General features: G+C 29.4%; 1 protein-coding gene across 3 annotated transcripts in view; it reads right to left on the reverse strand.

The window, feature by feature from the left end:
* Positions 1–19680, reverse strand: part of LOC142321453 (putative phosphatidate phosphatase) — an 83237-nt gene that overhangs the window by 55624 nt on the left and 7933 nt on the right. For all 3 annotated transcript variants that reach the window (XM_075359547.1, XM_075359546.1, XM_075359548.1), the window contains exon 2: positions 12320–12471. In XM_075359547.1, the coding sequence (XP_075215662.1) occupies positions 12320–12471 (152 nt within the window). The remainder of the gene's footprint in view (positions 1–12319; positions 12472–19680) is intronic.

The following is a 19680-nucleotide window of genomic DNA, read 5'->3' on the forward strand; positions in this document are numbered from 1 at the left end:
AGTATATTGTTATAATACAATTGTAAACATGTAATTTACTTTTTTTTTTATCAATATAATATAATAGTAGTGGTTATAAGAATAGTATTACAATAAGAGTATAAGAATAATCATAATGCTCAGAATATTTATAACTTTGTAATAATGTACATAATATATATATATATATTCTTGCACTTTTGTACCTATAATCTATAATGACTAGGATTTCTTTAAATGTGTTGTTTGTGACACATATCTACAACATGATATAGATATTTCACGCTTTTAATTGTGTTCTCCTGAAAGCCACCAAAATGGCTAATTTGATAATATATTTTCGCTGTCAGATGTAATGACGTAGTAATGAATTCTAAATCTAAGTATTATTGAAAAATAAATCCTGTTGGACAACAGGCCTAACCAATAGTGTATCATTAAGCGATAAACCATTAGAGGTTTTAGCTGAGCCATCGAAGACAACTCGAATTTTAGTAGTTAGACTTGTGGGTTTAAATATTGGGTGGTGAGGTAAGTAATATATATCTGATTCATTAGTTAATAAATCATCAGAATTAAGTAATGACATATGACCAAATTAAGTATTCTTGCATAAAGGCGGAATATTCCCTTTTAAGATTAGAATTGTTACATAATCTTTGAACCTATTTTTAGAGCCTATTACAATTTTAGAACCTATTTTTAGTGTTAATGAAAGAATCACCTAACCAGAGTTTATCATATTTACATAGTAACGGAGATGATAAATGAAGTTGGAAGTGTGTTTCACATGAAGTTTCATTAACTGAAACATCAGAATCAAGTGTAGTTGAATGAAGTTATTTTTGCTTGTAAAAAGGGATGTTTGAGCATGCTTATGTTTAAATTTAATAGGAAGACAACCGCAAAGAATATATCCTAGCTTAGTCTCTTGAATAATAGGATACCTTTAATCTTGAATCAGTTTACGAGGCAAAATAAGATTTAAATAAAATTGGGCTCTAATGTTTTAATAAAAATTTTCTAAAAAAGTTTAATAAAGTTTTCTAAAATAATCTAATGTTTTAAACAATTTTTAATTATCTTAATTTTACTAATAAATAACACTTATTATTACTGTTTAATATACAAACAGTATAATGCTCATGTTTATTGTTTATTAATGTTCTGTTTATATTTGCATGTGTAACTTAACACTGCTAACTGACAAAACAATAATTGTAATCAACGTATTATTGTTTCTTTTGTTATCAACAAAAGAAATATCATTTCAATAATTGTTTTTTTTTATATATAAAACATATTATTACATTACCTTGAAACACAAAGGTGCTGCATCTTTTGTTCCAGTATATCATCAGATAATATTCTAATGTTTTTTGTAAATAAACAAAGAATAAATTAAAGTACAAAACGTAAGGCAATGATTAGGTTCTAAAGAAGGCTTTCATAAACACTTCAGAAATAATTAAATTTTTGTTATTATTAAAAAATTTTATTTACACTTAATACTGCTTCACAAAAGGATGTACGCCTGTTAATAATTTGGAAGTTGTCATGTCATTGAGATTCAGGCCTGACCACTATATAGTGAGTTTAAAGAGAACACTATTAGCTAAACAACGCTCTTAACATAGGCAATGAAATGTGTTTAAAGATAATAGTTGGATTTTTCACTGGTCTGAAGCATTATAAAAAAAAACCTGTTGAATTAGTAATAGGTCCTGGAATATTAGCATTAGGTCTTGAAGCATTAGTAATAACAGATTATCAACTCTTTTGATAAACCTGTATTGTGAAAAGAAAAATGAAATTGGGTGGGCGACAATGGATTGCCGAAAATAGACATGAGAGATCAGAGGAAAAAAGAAGAAAAGAAATCAAAAACTTTGAAGGTTATAGACATTTGATGCAAGGAGATACAATTTCAATTGTGGAAAAAGAATGACAGAATGACTGGAAACAAGATTGGTGCCTAGGAGCTGTCATACAGCAGAATATGTGTGATGAGTGTAATGATAATTGTTGCACCATATGGAAATTATAATTTTATGTACATATATATAATTGAGAAAAAACTTTTATATATATATATACAGTAAAACTTTCCTTAACGGACACTTCCCAAAAACGGGTTCCTCTTAATACTTAACACTTTTAGATTCCCCAGCAGTTTTACAGTGTATTAATGGATAAAATACTTTTCAATAACAGACCTTCTAAATAACACACAAACAATGAATTTACCTATAAAAACTGTTCAATCAGTTCTGAAAACAGACACAGGAATAAAAATTATAATTATCCTGGCTTTATTTTACACTCAGTGTGATTAAACTGTTTATTGTGAACTGCACCTCTTCCCAGCTAGACGCTTATGTTATGATTTCAATCAATTCATTATCCAGCATGATTCATCATCAGTTGCTGTGCAAGTGTATACTGTACACTGAATATGTGAATATTTTTGTTACATAGAGTCCTGCATTTTTTATTGTAGCACATTTTCTATACATACATTTTTTGTAAATTCAATTTTGTGTATTTTATAAAAATCTTTATAACCATTGTTACTGCAACTTAAAATGTCTCAAAAATGTAAACGTTTGAAATTAAAAGAAAAGGTAGCAGTTATAAATGTCTACAAAACAGAAAAACTTAAAGTGCATGATATGGTAAAACGTTTTGATGTAGAGAAAACTCAGCTACGGAATAGTTTAAAAAACAACTTGATATCCTAAATTCATGGACAATCACTTTAAGCAAATGTGCATTTCCTAAAATGCAATGCCATAAATGGAGGAAGAGTCTGTGAAATGTGTTAGTTCTCATACAAAATTAGAAGTGAAGGAGTTTAACTTATTAAACAAGCAATTACAGCAAGTATTTTTAAGCCTGGCTGACATTCACTCCCCCTAATTTACTTTGTGCACTGCAGATGCATGTTTCTGTATAAATGCATATAACAGTGTACTGAATTTTACACATTCTTCACTTCACATTTCTAACTGTAATGGATGATCTTACTGTAGCCTCATGAACAAAATTCTTTGTTTTACAGAATTTAATATAATTTTCGGATGTCTATCATACACTGATTCTTTTTGTTAAATATTGTTCATAATATCCTGACCCTGTAGGGGAAGACACCCTACATGTGGCAATTTTGGTCGCCATGCCACCCCCTCTTTACCTAGCCATTATAAGCCTTACTGGAGGTCACCTTCAGAACCTCGGCAAAAGGCATCTCTCAGCCTTGTTCTTACCTCCGTTAGGATGCCAACAATGGGAATACTACATGTGATATTCTCATCAGTGTTTTACTACGAAATAAACTCTTTAAAACAAAACACACTTATGTCGAGTTTTTAACAAGACTGAGTGACATGAAGGAACTGAAATTAAAAACACAACTACCTACCCAATAGGTTAGAAGTTGAGTTCAACACGCAAATAATATTATAACAAAGTTAAATCAGTGCTACACTCATACCAATCAAAATTATGTCTTACGCAACATAGAAATTCAGACTTACACCCAAATAAGTCGACCAATTTAGGTCACCAAACAAGGGGAATGTAACCTCATTCCAGTCCGCAAAGAAGCCAGGGACAAACCCTGCACCCCCACCCGGTAACATCGTGGTGTCTCGTGTGGCATTACCAAGTCACAATCAGGACTGCCACTGGCGGAGGGAAGCCACACCCCTGGTGGCACAGACACCCCCACCAGCGGGAGCCCCAAAGCGAATCACAAACAATACCAATATAATTGTGGTATTATGCCAATGCGCCTACCTCCAACCAATCCAATGCCTAAGCTGGAACCCTAGCCAACTGGGATCCTACCACAATCAAGTACCTCGATTAAACTCCCTCTTCAGACCTAGACACCGCAAGGGTGCGAAGAAAACCAGCCACTATAGACCACTCCTTGCGGATCATCCAGTTAATACGGAGATCCAGAAAGGAATGTATTCTCTCAAGCTCCCTAACAGCTTGTGAACGTTCAACCTTGTATCGGGTACAGACGTAGAAGATAATATTATAACAACAGACATTAGTTATGAACAAATTTATTGTTACATCTCCTAGATTTTCTGTCTTGATTACAGAATTGGAAACAAAGAAATAGTAAGCCATGATAAATATGCAATAAAAATCTTGAAAATAATAATAATTATATAATAATTATTATTATTCATTATATAATAATAATCATTATATAATAATTAATTATTATTCATTATAATAATTATAATTATTGCAAAAAAATTGAATAAATAAAATAATGTACCGTAAAAAAAAATGATATAAAAAAAAAGGAAAAAAAATAATGGATTTTCATACTTAAGCAAGATGCCTGATTAAAGGATTACTTTGATGAAGTAAATTAAGTGAAAGCTCACTCATGCTAAATTGTAAAATCCAAAATTAAACTGAAACTAAAGAAATCAAAATTCTTAATGCATCACACATCCTTTTACAAAAAGATAAGCTAAATTAGCTTATGGGTTCATACCCCATCGATGAATAAATTCTCTTTTTAATTAAAATAAATTTATCAAAAACAATATTTATCCTAATAACCATAAGAATTATTATAACAATATCCTCTAACAGAATAATATCCTCATGAATATCTATAGAAATTAATTTAATTTCTTTTTTACCCCTTTTAAAAAAAATAAATGAACAATCTATAAAATATTTAATTATTCAAAGAATATCATCAATTATAATAACCTCAATAATTATTAATGCTATCATTAACTGCCCCATTAATGAAAGAATTTTAATAAAAATAGGTATAATCCCCTTCCACCTATGAGTACCAAGAATTATACAAATAATAAGATGAAATATATGTATAATAATAATAACCATACAAAAAATCATTCCTACAATTATTGCAACCCAAATAACTAGCATTAAACTAATAATAATATCAATAATCTAGCACCAATCTCAGGAATGAAGCAAACATCACTAAAAAAATTAATAGCATATTCTTCAATTACAAACTCACCAGTAATAATCTTTTCATTAATAATTTCAAAACAACATTTCATCCTACTATTAATAATATACACTATAATTAACCTGACCATAATAAACACATTTAAAAAAAATAATATTAACTTTTTAAATCAAATTAATACTCAAACAAACTTAACAAAAATATCTCTCATAATTTCATCATTATCAATAAGAGGTATACTAACTACAGGATTTTTAATAAAATGAATAATTATAAAATCAACAATTTGAACAGCCCCGACAATTCCATTAACTATACTAATTTCATCAATCATGTCAACATATATATACTTAAACATAATAATCCCTACAATAACCAAATCAAACAAATCAAAAATAAAAAAAATAACGAAAAAAGAATCAATTATCCCAATCATCTTAAACCTAATAGGAATTCCAATAATAATAATTTTTAAATTAAACTAAAAAAGAAGGATTTAAGTTAAAAAAACTATTAACCTTCAAAGTTAAAATTATTATTATAAATAAGCCTTAGCAAATAAATGCACCACTATATTTAATGCAATATAGCATCATAATTGAATAAAAGACAAAATAATGAGAGGTTAAAACCTTAAATAAATTTACAATTTATCACCTAAATCAGCCACCCCATTCTTAATGAATAAATGAATATTTTCAACAAATCACAAAGATATCGGAACTCTCTACTTCATTTTTGGGCTCTGAGCTAGATTACTAGGAACAATAAGAAGAATAATTATTCGATTAGAATTAATACAACCAGGATCAATAATTAAAAATGACCAAATCTATAACACCATCGTAACATCACACGCATTCATTATAATCTTCTTCATGGTAATAGCAATTATAATTGGAGGATTTGGAAACTGACAAGTACCTATAATAATTGGTGCACCAGACATGGCATTCCCTCGAATAAATAATATAAGATTTTGATTGTTACCACCATCAATTACACTTCTAATTGCAAGATTAATTGTAGAGTCAGGATCAGGAACAGGATGAACTGTTTACACCCCTCTTTCAGCCCAAATTGCACATTCAGGACCATCAGTAGACTTAACTATCTTCTCTCTACATATTGCAGGACTAACATCAATTATAGGAGCAATTAATTTTATTTCAACAACAATCAATATACTACCAAAAGGAATAACTATAGAAAAAATACCCCTTTTCTGCTGATCAGTTTTAATTACAGCAGTTCTACTGCTTGTATCACTACCAGTACTAGCTAGGGCAATTACAATACTATTATTAACAGACCGAAACTTTAATACCTCATTCTTTGATCCTACCGGAGGGGGAGACCCAATTTTATATCAACACTTATTCTGATTCTTTGGACATCCAGAAGTGTATATCTTAATCCTACCAGGATTCAGATTAATTTCACATATCATTACCAATGAAAGAGGAAAAATAATAACATCTGGACATCTAGGAATAATTTACGCAATACTAGCAATTGGTATTTTAGGTTTTATTGTATGAGCACATCATATATTTACTGTAGGTATAGATATTGATACACGAGCATACTTCACTTCTGCAACTATAATCATTGCAGTGCCAACAGGAATTAAAATCTTTAGATGAATGGCCACAATACAAGGAATAACAAAAAAAAAATCACCCCAAATAATCTGATCTATAGGATTCGTATTCCTATTCACTATTGGAGGATTAACAGGAGTAATTCTAGCCAACTCTTCAATCGACGTAATTCTTCACGATACATACTATGTTGTAGCCCACTTTCATTATGTACTATCAATAGGAGCAGTCTTCGCTATTATAGCAATAATCATTCACTGATTCCCACTAATAACAGGTATAAGAATAAATAAAAAATGATTAAAAATTCAATTTTCAACCATATTTATGGGAGTAAATTTAACCTTCTTCCCACAACACTTTCTAGGACTAGCAGGAATACCACGACGATATTCTGATTACCCAGATAACTACATGACATGAAATATAATCTCATCAATAGGATCACTAATTTCAATAATCAGAATTATAATATTCATATTCATTATAATAATTATAATTCTATAGTAATTATAATTCTATAATTTTATAGATCATATTTTTTATTTTAAAATCACAAAATTAGAGAACTATAACACCATATATTCATGATTATTATCTTTTTTTAAATTTAATAGCAACATAATATGAGATTTAAAACTTAACATTTTAATATAACTAATTATGCAAAAATAAACACTATTTCAGCTATTATTTTAATTAAATTAGCAATGAAAGCATGAAATAAGACAACATTAATACAATTACATTACAGCTGAATGGTTGAAGGAAATGAAGGTCTAAATATAAACCATGATAAGGTTTAGCATTATTAGGTTCAATAAGCAATTAGCATAGTTTAGAGAAAAAAAAACATGGTATTCTTTGGAAACATTAAGTAGATTTCAACAAATAATACTGTATCAACAATCAAATAAATTTTACAATACTAAATTATCAATAAGAAAATTTTATAGATCATATTTTTTATTTTAAAATCACAAAATTAAAGAACTATAACACCATATATTCATGATTATTATCTTTTTTTTAATTTAATAGCAACATAATATGTAATGCATCTTAGCTGTAAATTTTCCAAATTACATTTAAAATTTTAAAAAATACATATATAAAAATTGAATAAATTAAAATAAACACTCCAGAAAATAATCATGGCTGCTAGACAAAATCTTAAGTGTTGGATTTGAGAAAAAAGTAATTAATTTGTTGTTCCATCTTGAAACATAACTGTATTTAAAATTTATTCAATACTGAAAACCTATTACAGTTTCATTTCAGAAAAAAAGATATATTTCTCAAATAAATAAATTTTTATTCTGATCGGAACATAAAAATACATTATATAGATCACACCAATAAACTTTAAATATTAAAACAAATTATAAAGTAAAAAAATAGATGTATTTATATTCCATATTAATTACTTAAATAAAAACACATAAAACAATGTTAAGGTAAATATATTAAATATTAAAAAAAAACTACAAAATAATTTACAATTCAAAAAAGCCACTATTGAATATTATTTTAAGTACATATGATGCATGTATATGCTAAATAGGATATGCGGGTAAAGTAAGTTTTCTGTTTAGTTTTTAATAATTTTATTTAAAAATTCAACATTATAGTATTGATTCCCTCAAAATTTTTTTAATTGTATTTAAAATAAACTGATGGGAAGATTTTTCAAATGGTTTGGCAATTTATTAAAAATAGCAATGGAAGCATGGCAAGGTTTTTTCTCACAAGCCGAAGCACTGTTTTGAGTTATATGAAAGCAGTTCCATTTCTGGTTTGGTACAGGTGGATATTGCTATTTTGAGTTCCCATGAGAACTTTTCATCTAATAAAACACCCAGAAATCTGCTTTATGGGACAGAGAAGTAATACCAACCTATGTGTTTACGCTAATGCGTAAAGTTGTTTTATTTTCAATAATGTTTTTGTCATTATTTTTTATCTGCTGTGGTCGCAATGTTTCATAAAAGCAATTTCTATTTAACCACATTCGCTTTAGCTGTTTTTTGTTATCTCTATTTTTTAATGTTGTCAAATTCCTAGAAATATACTGTTCTTTGTCTGCGACCACGTCATGTCCTCTGCTCGTTCGTATTCAACAATTTTTATCTGTCTTACGTAACTCTTTTAATGGTCTGCTTGCTTATAATATTAATTTTTCGATATGTTCTTTCTTATAAACTTCCCGTTTATGCTAATTTCTTTGTATTACCTATACTAGCACACTAGCTCTTGTTGTCAACACACACACTCTCGTCGGTTTATTGCCTTCTTTGCTTCCCCCTCTTCTCATCACGCCTTTACTTCTTCAGTCCAGAATAGACTTTCTTGGTGTGCGGACCTATGGACTCAGTCACTTTTTTACTTCGTACAGTTGCAGTTCAGACCAGGCTTCGATGTTCTCTCTCTCTCGCTTAATGTTAATACTTTCGTCGTCTTCGTACTCCCATAAACGTTGTGGTATTTCTCCGTCGAAATATTCTCCAGTTCTACTCGTCAGCGTTTCATGATTTCACCGATCTCTATGTTTGTTCTTGCCTAGTTTCTTTGTTAAGATAATCTTCAAACTCAGTATTTTACGTCTCTCTTGAAAGTGCTTCAATCGCTACAAACTGCCAATTCTATCGACGCCGAATCTTCTCGAGCTGCTGATTATATTTTCATCGATGCAGAATCTCGGTGCTACATATCTGAGATGCTACGTATTAGTCTACCTCTAAACCACGTCTCACCCCTGTATTCCTGATACACTACTGCGGACTACGCCCAGGATTACTGTATGTATTCATTTACCTTCATTCACGAGTTCGTCTCTTGCTAATATTTGTGTGCTACAGGCAGGTTCAAGTTTCATTATTTATTACGTTCAACAGTAATTTTATCATTAAAATTAGTGAACATTTAGTTCATCATACCTTATGCCTTTCAAGTTTCAATTTCAAGTTTAGTTTAAAAAACTATTTACTCACTTAAGTACAGTCACGACAGGTGACTTATATAAGGTTGTGTCATTGTTCAGCTGCAACCTATTTTACATGCTTTATTATTGCAATTTGTTGTCATGGTAATTAACTCTATAATTTAATCTTGTAACTTGTTAATCGCCGAGATTAATCCTTTTCTACCCATGAACTGTATTCATAATACTTCTCGTAAATTAACCTAAAGCAAATTACTCCTGATGTGCAGTTATGTTTTAGAACATAATTTTCAAGAATGCTTATTTACCAAAATGAACTCTATTTATATTACTACTTATTTCAATTTGATTATTGTAATTAACTCTTTTTGTACTAGAACATTATTGTGGCCTTTTTCTACACTAAACTAGAATTTCATGTATTAATTATTTAATGTTAAGTATGATGATGTTCATAATTCAGAAATGGCCAGTGCTAATAATAAGATTTACTGTAGTTTATTTGTCTAAGTTAATGACATTTGTTCATTGCTAATTTTTCAATATTACAGCATATGTCAGTAATGCAATAGTTTTCCAGTCATACTATGTTTATTGATGTTATGTTTTTCTAAGTATATAATTGTAAATAAGGTATTCTATGCTCTCTTGTTTTCAGGCTTTGTTAAATCGTAGATTTTCAAAATATGTATTTGAAAAATGTTTATTCATGTATTTTCTCATTTAATATCATCATTATTCATATGTTGATTCGGCTGATATTTATTAAGTATCATTAAGTTTTATTAATTTCTTTTTATTTTTTAAGGTTATGATTTAACATAAAGTTCAAATGAACTTTATGTTAAATCAATTTCCAATTAAAGTCCAATTTCTTTTGGCAAATACGAGCTGTGTTTTTTGTTAACTTTACCCAACACTATGAGTAGAATATTTTAAATAAGTTTTATTCCTTTATTTGATGAGAAAACATCTTTTTTATATATTATAATTTTTAATGGGATACGGCTGAGTTGTACAACTCAAATTTGTACATGCTTGGTAAAGTTGGAATGCTACATGATATAGACAATAAAATGAAAAATCTTATTCTTTTTGAAAGTAAAAAACTGTCTTGCAATCCTCCAGAAAGTATAAGAAGCACAATTAAATAAGCCATATTACTTACAAAAAAATGTATTTAGTTTAAATTTTATATAATAGGATGTTACATTTAAGTAGGTGAAGCAAAGTCCTACTTTAACTTAAATTTTTAAAATTTCTTCCAATACATCACTTGTGAGATAGTTATGGCCAAACACATTTTCTAATCTTTATGAAATTTCTAGAAATAATACTTTTTATCAGTTGGAACAATAAATTCGTAATGATTTAAAAAAAAATTTTTTCTCAAAAGGACCACTACTTGAGAAGAGAGCGTCAACTGTTAATTTTGTTTAAAAAATGTGTATAAATTTAAATTGTTAGATACAAAATAATATATTATTAAAATGAAGCAAATTCATTAATGTATGTTCATACAGTGTAAATAAATAAGTAGCCAGGAAGTAAAAGACATAAAAGATAAGTGAAAATGTAGAAGTTGTATGAGAAAATTTTGAAAGATAGTAAAATTCATTATTAGCATGGTGATATATTAGATTACAATCGTTCACTGAAGGCAACAGGAACTTTACTTTTCAATTTCCCAAGTAAGCTTGACATTGAATGCTTATAATATAAACTTATAATATTAAGAGGCTGAATCAAATTTAAATGGTAATATTCCTATTCTACGCATCAAGCAGTTCTGAGATAGTAGATGAAGTGGGGGGTTAATGCTTGATGTGGTAGAGAGGAGGAGACCAGCTTAGTTAGCTCCTCCGCCATTCTGTTGGCAGTACAGCCATAATTAAGCAAGAGGTCCGTCATCTGTTGCACATAAAGTTTTTAACTAATGAAAGTGTTAAACCCGTGGGAATTTTAACTTGTTTAAAGGTACAATTTGGAGATGCTACACTGTCCCAAAACTGAGTGTATACATGGGCCAGACAATTTAAGGGTGAGCAAGAAAGGGTAGAAAATGAAAGTCATTAACCATGGCCAAGGTCAAGTCACACAGCTGACAACATCTGTGCCATTCGAGAGCTTATCAAAGGTGATTGCTGGTTCACTGTTGAAGAAATCGTAACATAAGTGGGTATCAGCTACGGGAGCACTAAATACATTATCACCAATCATTTTGGTTTTAGAAAAAATTCTGCTTGACGGGTTCCATAGTTATTAACCAAAAATCAAAAAGGTAAGGTTGGAGATCTGCGAGAGACTTCTGAACTGATTTTGGCAAGAACGGGATGATTTTTTGAGGTGCATCGTCACATGTAATGAGACATGGAGTTTACAATCCAGAGTCAAAAATGGTGAGTAAGGACTGGTGATGGAAGGATGAGGACTAAAACCCGTCTATCAGTTGGAAAAGTTCTTGCAATGATTTTTTTTTGCTTCAAAGGGAGTTTTACTCATTGATTTTCTTCACAAAGAATGTAGAGAATGCGGCTTAATATTGCCAATTGCTACAGTCAACAAAAGCCACATACCAAAAACAAAAGACAAGGTACGCCATCAGCGATATCATCTTTCTCCATGATACCAGGCTGCACACCGTGATTCTGCGAAGGAATAAATTGAAAAAAAATGCACCGGGAAACCAGTGCATTTTTAAACTTGAGCTGATTAGCAGGTTCAATCAGCTGATAGCTAAACAAAAACTAATTGTGCAAAGAATTTTACTTCTTATATTTAACATCTAAAATAAAATACATAACATAAACGTACCACAGTTATCGGTAAACCAAGACCTACGATATACAGAGTAACATTTGATACAGTTGAATCTTTTAATGGTAACCTTATGGAGTAATCATCGCAGAAAAAACCTCTTTTATATGGATGTGCAAATAAGTAGAATATTAGTACAGGAAATCCCACTGAAACAAATAAAAATTACTATGAAAACATTTTATGAAAATAAAAAAAAGCTTAATGGCAAGGAGATTTAATAGCTTACTATTTATAAAGAAAAACAGTTTATTAAAATCTTTTTTATTCATTTTAAAATAAATTTTGTACCATTTTACGTTAGTAGAACATGGACAATAAAAAACAATAATAAACAAAAAATTAAATGGGCAGATTAAATAAAAAATGGAGAGGTCTTAAGAAAAATATTTGAGAATAGAAATTTGTAATAGAATTTCTTAGAAATGAACTCACTTGGTTTAGTAATAAACTCCAGGATGGCATCCTGATTTAGTTTATTTGGTCAGAAAGGAATTTAAAAAAAGTAAATACAGTAGAGGAAGACAAACAATTGAACATATGAAGTAGATAAGTGTGCATAACGTTGCAGTAATTATTTTTGGGTTTAATGTTTAGTACAGAATTTAAAAATGCAGAGAAAAGCATTGAAATAGTCAAATGACTAAAAAAAAATTATGGTAGATGATTTATAGATGAAACGATAAACTCTTTAATCACAATACTAAAATCAGGCGAATAGGAAGACAGTTTTTTAAAAGAATTGATTGCTTATGTCACAAATTAATAAATTTAGTAAAAAATGAAAGAATTTTTTATTGTTCAATTGTTTATTATATAGCCTGCTCAGAGTTCAAAGATAAAGGACATACTGCTCTATAACAAATGGTAGTTTTACTTTGAGAAAAACATTTTATTTCAAATTAAACCAAATTCTTCATATTTAAGTTTCATTTTACTTATGAAAACTAAAAAACTGAGAAAAATCTTCAAATCGATTGAAAAAAAATTCTTTCTAATCGTAATTAATTAATTTTATGAGTGTATTGAGTTTTTCAAGTAACCTTATTTTATGTGTGAAAATAAATAAGTTTGTCTCATTCTACAATATAGTTCAGTTGTGCAATAATCAAATAAATTTTGTTTTCCTAATATGTACATTACAATCTGTTCAACTACTGAACAATAAGCAACTCCTCATGACCTATGAGATGAGAATGACATGTAAATGATATGTAGACGTACAGACTCAGACTGACCTTTAACATGACATTAAAATGCACAGTTTCCATTGTCTACTATTCAAATCCATATAAAAAGTAACTTTTACAAGGATTTTAAACCTCAAAAATCATCTTTTAAACAACTGATTTACGATGAGTTAACCACCAGCTTGGAAGGCTCAAGATAAATGACTAGAAAAATTATTATTTATTCAATAAGAATGAAACTAATGTATTTTTCAACATAATCCCTGGCTACATATAGGCACTTTCCCATATTTCTGTGAGGTTTCTTATTAAAACAGTAAAAAAATTGTTCCTCGGTGTCTGAGCCACTTATGTACTGCATTCTTATCCTGCTTACTGTTGCTGAACTTTGTACCATGTAAAAAATCTTTGAAGGTATAAAAAAATCTACAAGGTGCAAAATCAGGACTGTATGTTGATGTGACAACACCTCCCTAGTTCTATTTTAAATAGCTTCCTCTTTTGTGAGGTATATGGAGCAGGTATTGTCATGCAGAAAGAACAATTATGCCTTTTGAGAGGGAACCAGGGTGTCTCCTTCTAAATGCGGGGTTCAATCTTTTTTTCTAACATGTCATAATAATACTAGCTGTTGTACGTTGTTTTTCCAAACAATCGCACTTATAATATAATACTCCCGAAACACCATTAACATCAATTTACAGGCTGACATGTAGGTTTTGCTTTTTTCCTGGCTAGCGTTCTCCGACGTTTCCATTCCATTCACTGTCATTTATACTCGATTTTCAAAATTATGAGTGTAAGTTTCATCACAAGTAATATGTAGTATTATTCCGCTAAAGTTGTTAAGTTCCGTAAAAATGTTAATTCAAGCGTCTGTGATTTAAAATCAACTGCCTCGCAATCCACCTTAACGCTTTTTGCTGTAATTCAGTTTAACACGGAATAATAATAATGGAATAGGCAGTGCCGATACTCACTAAAGATTTCAGCAAGTTCCAAATTTTTATGCGTCTGGCTTTGTGAATAAGATCATTCATGCAATTTTGCAAAGCGTCAGTAAGTCTTCCGCTACGATGAAAATCGGTAACACTGGTTCTGCCCTATTTAAACTTTTTGACCCACTATAAAAATTTGCGCAGTTAATACACTTTTTACCATAATGATTTAACATCCGCAAGTGAATTTCGGACGGTTCCACATCTTCAGAAAATAAAACCTTATCTCAGCAAGCTGTTCTTCCACAGTACGCGTTTCAAGTGAAACAGGTATTTTGAAATAATCAAGAGAGATTATAATGGAAACTCTTTTCGAACAGTTGATATTTTCTATATTGGAGGTGCCAACTTGAACGGCAGACATTTTCCTTTTAGTCTATTAAATAGTTTTTCCACTGTTGCCACTTACTTCGATTATTGTATATATAACGACTCTTTTATATATATTTTTTCTTAATCTATTAGTCGATGCTGTGCAGATAAATTCATGATATAAAAATGGTAGGTCGTACCCAAATTACGTATTTGTTTTGAAGCAAGCTGTAGAGACGCATAAGGTTTGTAAAGAAATATTCATAAAACTCATAGATTTTAATAAGGCCTTAGATAAGGTGACTTGGAAAATACAATATCCGATATTAAAATTACTTCGTTTCATTAATGAAACCGCAAAACACAAAACTGTTCGTTTTTTAAAAATTCTATTCTAGTCATCAAAGTAAAAAGTCTTACGAGAAATTACAATTTTCAAATAATATAATAATAATATAAATATTTATTAATAATAATAATAAATAATATAATAATAATTATAATACTTTAAATAAATTTAGATAAATAAGTGTAATAAATAGATAAGAACTAGAATACGATCATAGCCACTGTACGACTATATCACGCAATCATAATAACAACAGTGCCAATGTAAGTTTTGTTGTACACAAAACCACATCAGAAATTGGTTGTCAAGAAAGTCAAACTCACTTACGATAAACATATCGAACATCGCGGAGAAAGGCTAGAAACAAATGCAGTAGGGAAGCTACTACTACAATCCTATTCTTACTGTAAGTTACTATAGGATTGTAGTAGTAGCTTCTACACTACTACATTATTGTTATTATTACTACATTTACTACTGCATTAGAGAGAGTTGTCAACCTAATTATTTTTTGCACATTAAATATTAATTATTCGAATATTTCAAAGGTTGATAGTACACGTTCATCAGCTGTTATCCTCTAAGTTATGATGTCACAGGTCGGCGGGAGAATTAAAATAAATAATATTTAAAATATACAAAAGTAACTGGTCTGGCCGGGTCTCGAACTAGATCGCCCGGTAAGAGTGAAGACTAAGTGTTAAAATAAAAACATATTTACTTTTTATTTAATATTAATTATTTAAAAATCAATTTTTATTATTTACTGTCTAGTTTACATGATGAATTTTATTAATATTATTATTTAATTTAACAGACCAGTTTTTCATTTATTTTTTATTTAATATTAATTTTTTTTAAATTTAATTCTATCATTTTTTGTTTATATATTTAATATTATACTATTTTATTTTAGTGTTTTCGCGGCTTATGTAGAACAAATTTTGCATTCACAACTTGGCAGACGGTATGGCCGCGAAGCTTATGAATCATTCACCTCTTATCGGGAGACCCAGTTCGAGACCTAGCAGATCAATTACTTTTTTACACTTTAAATAATATTTATTTAATTGTCCCACCTATCTGTGATGTTACAACTTAAGACGCGTGCTGGATCAATTTGATCCAGTACTACAAACGTTTGAAATATTTGAATAATTAAATAATATTTAACGTGTAAAAAATAAATTAGCAACTCTGCGACGTAAAAGGAAATCTCCAAGATGGTAGAGGGGCGGGATCTGTGTCACATAACCAAAATAGTGTAATTTTATTGGTCGGCGGCGCAGAACCGGTACTTCCCTACTACTAACATATCCTTAATTTTTACGCAGATTTCTCGAAAAACATGATCGAGAAGTGACTGGAAGTGCTGTTTCAGAACGTCTTGCATTTTCTTCAAAATTTTAATCTTTGTACCACGATCGCTCGATGCCCAAAGTATGGAATCCCGTGTCCGGGTCGACGAAATTTTCTTGTTGATTCAGTGTATAGTGTTCAAAGCCGAGCGCTGCGAGACGTCTGCAGAACGGTCAATCATCGGAATGGATTACGGAGACAGAGTCGCATTCGCGCTGTTATGATGGGAAGCAGCGTATATCCCGTCGCTGAACCCAAATGCAAATGAGATAACCCACGTTATTTTCATTTCCTTATCCATTAGTCATCGTTACTGTTGCATCTCGTACAATGGTACGATAGAACGCATACTAAACTAACACCAAAGAAATAACCTTATTTTACATATCTATGAATATTTAAATAATTATTTATTTTCTAAAAAAAAAGAAAAAAATAGTGATTATAATTTTTTTTTCAAAATGACAACCATATCAATTTTGAAATCATTCATACCTGAATAGTTACTTAGCAATTATTTTTTTTCAGGTAACGATAAAATTGTATGATTTTTATAGTGAAATAAATTATCCTCATTAATTCAAATATAATTTCCAACTACTGAGGTACAGCAGAAATAATCAATGTTATATTCAAATTCTAAAGAAACATCTTTAGGTCAGTTTTTGATTTCTCTAATTAAAAATTAAAATTAACAATAAAATTTATGTATTTATAATACTTATCAAGGAGTAAAAAATAATAATGTCAACATACCAGAAGGCCTGTGCTCATACTTGACTGCAGTCTGTTAACATGTAAATTTTTACAAGACGTGCAAAGATGAAAAAACGTCTTGTAATTTTTGCTTTTTGCAGTAGAACAATTTTTTTTTGTAGCCTACTCATATTATACAAAACAAACTTTAAACTAACATTTTTCATTTCTTTTCTAAAGTTTTGATTTTTTTATGGGTGCGAAATGAAAGTTGGTAATGGTAAAAAAAAAATTAATAAGATGTAAAGGTTGTTTGGAAATGTCTTTTTAAAATAACAATTTAGACAACTGAAAAACTAATCCTTTTTTTAATTTTTTTTTCATATGAAAACGAAGCCTTAATACGCCAACTAATAATATTTTTATTCTTATAATTGTATTTTATGATGAATAACTTTTCACCCGGAGATCCTGGGTTCGAATCCCGGTAAAGGCATGGCATTTTTCATATGCTAAAAATTTCCATTCGGGCTAAATGATCACAGCAGTCGATGCGCACACATCTCATTAAAAAAAAAAACAAAAAAAAAAACGCTGGTTCAAAGGTTTTTCAAAAATTGAACATTTACTTCCATACTTATAGAACAAAATTATATTTAACAGATTAGTTATCTTTTTCTTTTTACAATAAAATTATGAAACTTGTAACCAATAACAATGCAATTATATAAATAACTATACTAATTAAAATGCATAAATCCACTATTTTGAAATCTTTAATGTAAAAAAAATCATCATATTTAATTTTTATTGCAAAATGTTGATAAAAGTATTTATTAGAAATTAAAATACTAAAAACAGATATAAAACGAAATTGAACTTGTCATTATTTGTAAAATATTTCTTGCTTAATAAGTAGAGTTTGAATATTTAATGCTAAACATTTTTTAATGTTAAAGTTCGTGTGAACACGTAAAAATATTATTCTTTAATCAGTACACGTGGCCGGCCTCTGTGTGGCGCGAGTGGTAGCGTCTCGGCTTTTCATCCGGAGGTCCCGGGTTCAAATCCCTGTCACTTTTCACACACGCTACAAATCATTCATCTCATCCTCTGAAGCATGCCTAACGGTGGACTCGGAGGTTAAAAAAAAAAAATCAGTACACGTGAGAATCTTATCGGAGACAATACGAGTACTTTCCGTAAAAGGAAGATTTAAAAAAGAAATTTATTAGTGTTTATAAGGGTATTTACTTTTATTTGACTAATCACACGAACATACAATCAGAAGTTTTAAAGATGTTAAAATAAAACTAATTTAAATGCGATGATATACTGTTGCAGATTGGTAAATAATTTTCAAATTGAACTTGTTAGTAAAAAAGTCTATGAAAACTAAGTAGAACAAACGAAAGAGAAAAGAGAGAAATCTACAATGTAATTTATCATTCTCTTTTTCTATAAAAGGATAATTTTGTTAATACAAAGTTTGAATTATTCGGGTTTATTTCCGTTATATTTAAGACATACAACGAAAAAAATTACTATTTTGAATATGTCGTCAAGAAAATTAGTTACTAATATAAGTTAGACAAGCCAATCTTCTGCTAAATGATTTTTAAAATGTTATGTATTTCTGATGTGTACATTATTAAAAATTTTAGTTATTTTCCCATTGATATAACTCATATCAGGACTGCTCAAAAATTTAGAAATATTTACGTCTAATTTTCAAGAAATGAACACAAAAATTATTTGGAAGCTGGCCGACATAAACGTTTTATTTTTTGCCGATTCACGATTCAGAGTAATCATAAAATTCATATATAATGTGCAAACGGTAAAAATAATTAATTATATTGCACAACGATTCGAAAAAAGTAGTCAAATAGATAAGCTATACTTAAAGATAAGTAAATTATTAAAAGGTCATATTTTTTTGATCTGTTGCAACTATTATTTTTTCTTTATCTTAATGCAAATAACAAGCAAAATCTAACTCGTAACATTATTTCAACTTTTATTAAATAAAAACTACTTTGGAAGTTTTACGAACAAATCGAAAAATCTTTCTCAAATTAATGATTCCTATTGAATATGAAAATGCAAACAGGGAATAACGTGACGTATTTGACCCGACTTTTACCACTGTACCTTCGTTTTCTGTCGTCTTCCTTACGTACATCTGTAAGGTATTAACAATTATTTCAGAGCCAATCATAAAAAAGCACGCTGTTATTTTTCTTTGTTACTGAATATTCTACCATCATAAAAATTATTACAGAAAATCAATCCCACCCAAAAAATTAGTCATACTCTTTCTTTTAAATCATATTAAAGCGTGCATTTAATTATTGTAAAACTTTTCTACGTGGTATAACATTTTAATTTTCATAATTAAAAAGAACTTAAATTCATCCCTAAATTTAAATCGTAGAGGTTCAGCGAAATTTC

This window comes from Lycorma delicatula, chromosome 3 (genome assembly GCF_047948215.1).
Source record: "Lycorma delicatula isolate Av1 chromosome 3, ASM4794821v1, whole genome shotgun sequence".
Taxonomy (NCBI): Eukaryota; Metazoa; Arthropoda; class Insecta; order Hemiptera; family Fulgoridae; genus Lycorma; species Lycorma delicatula.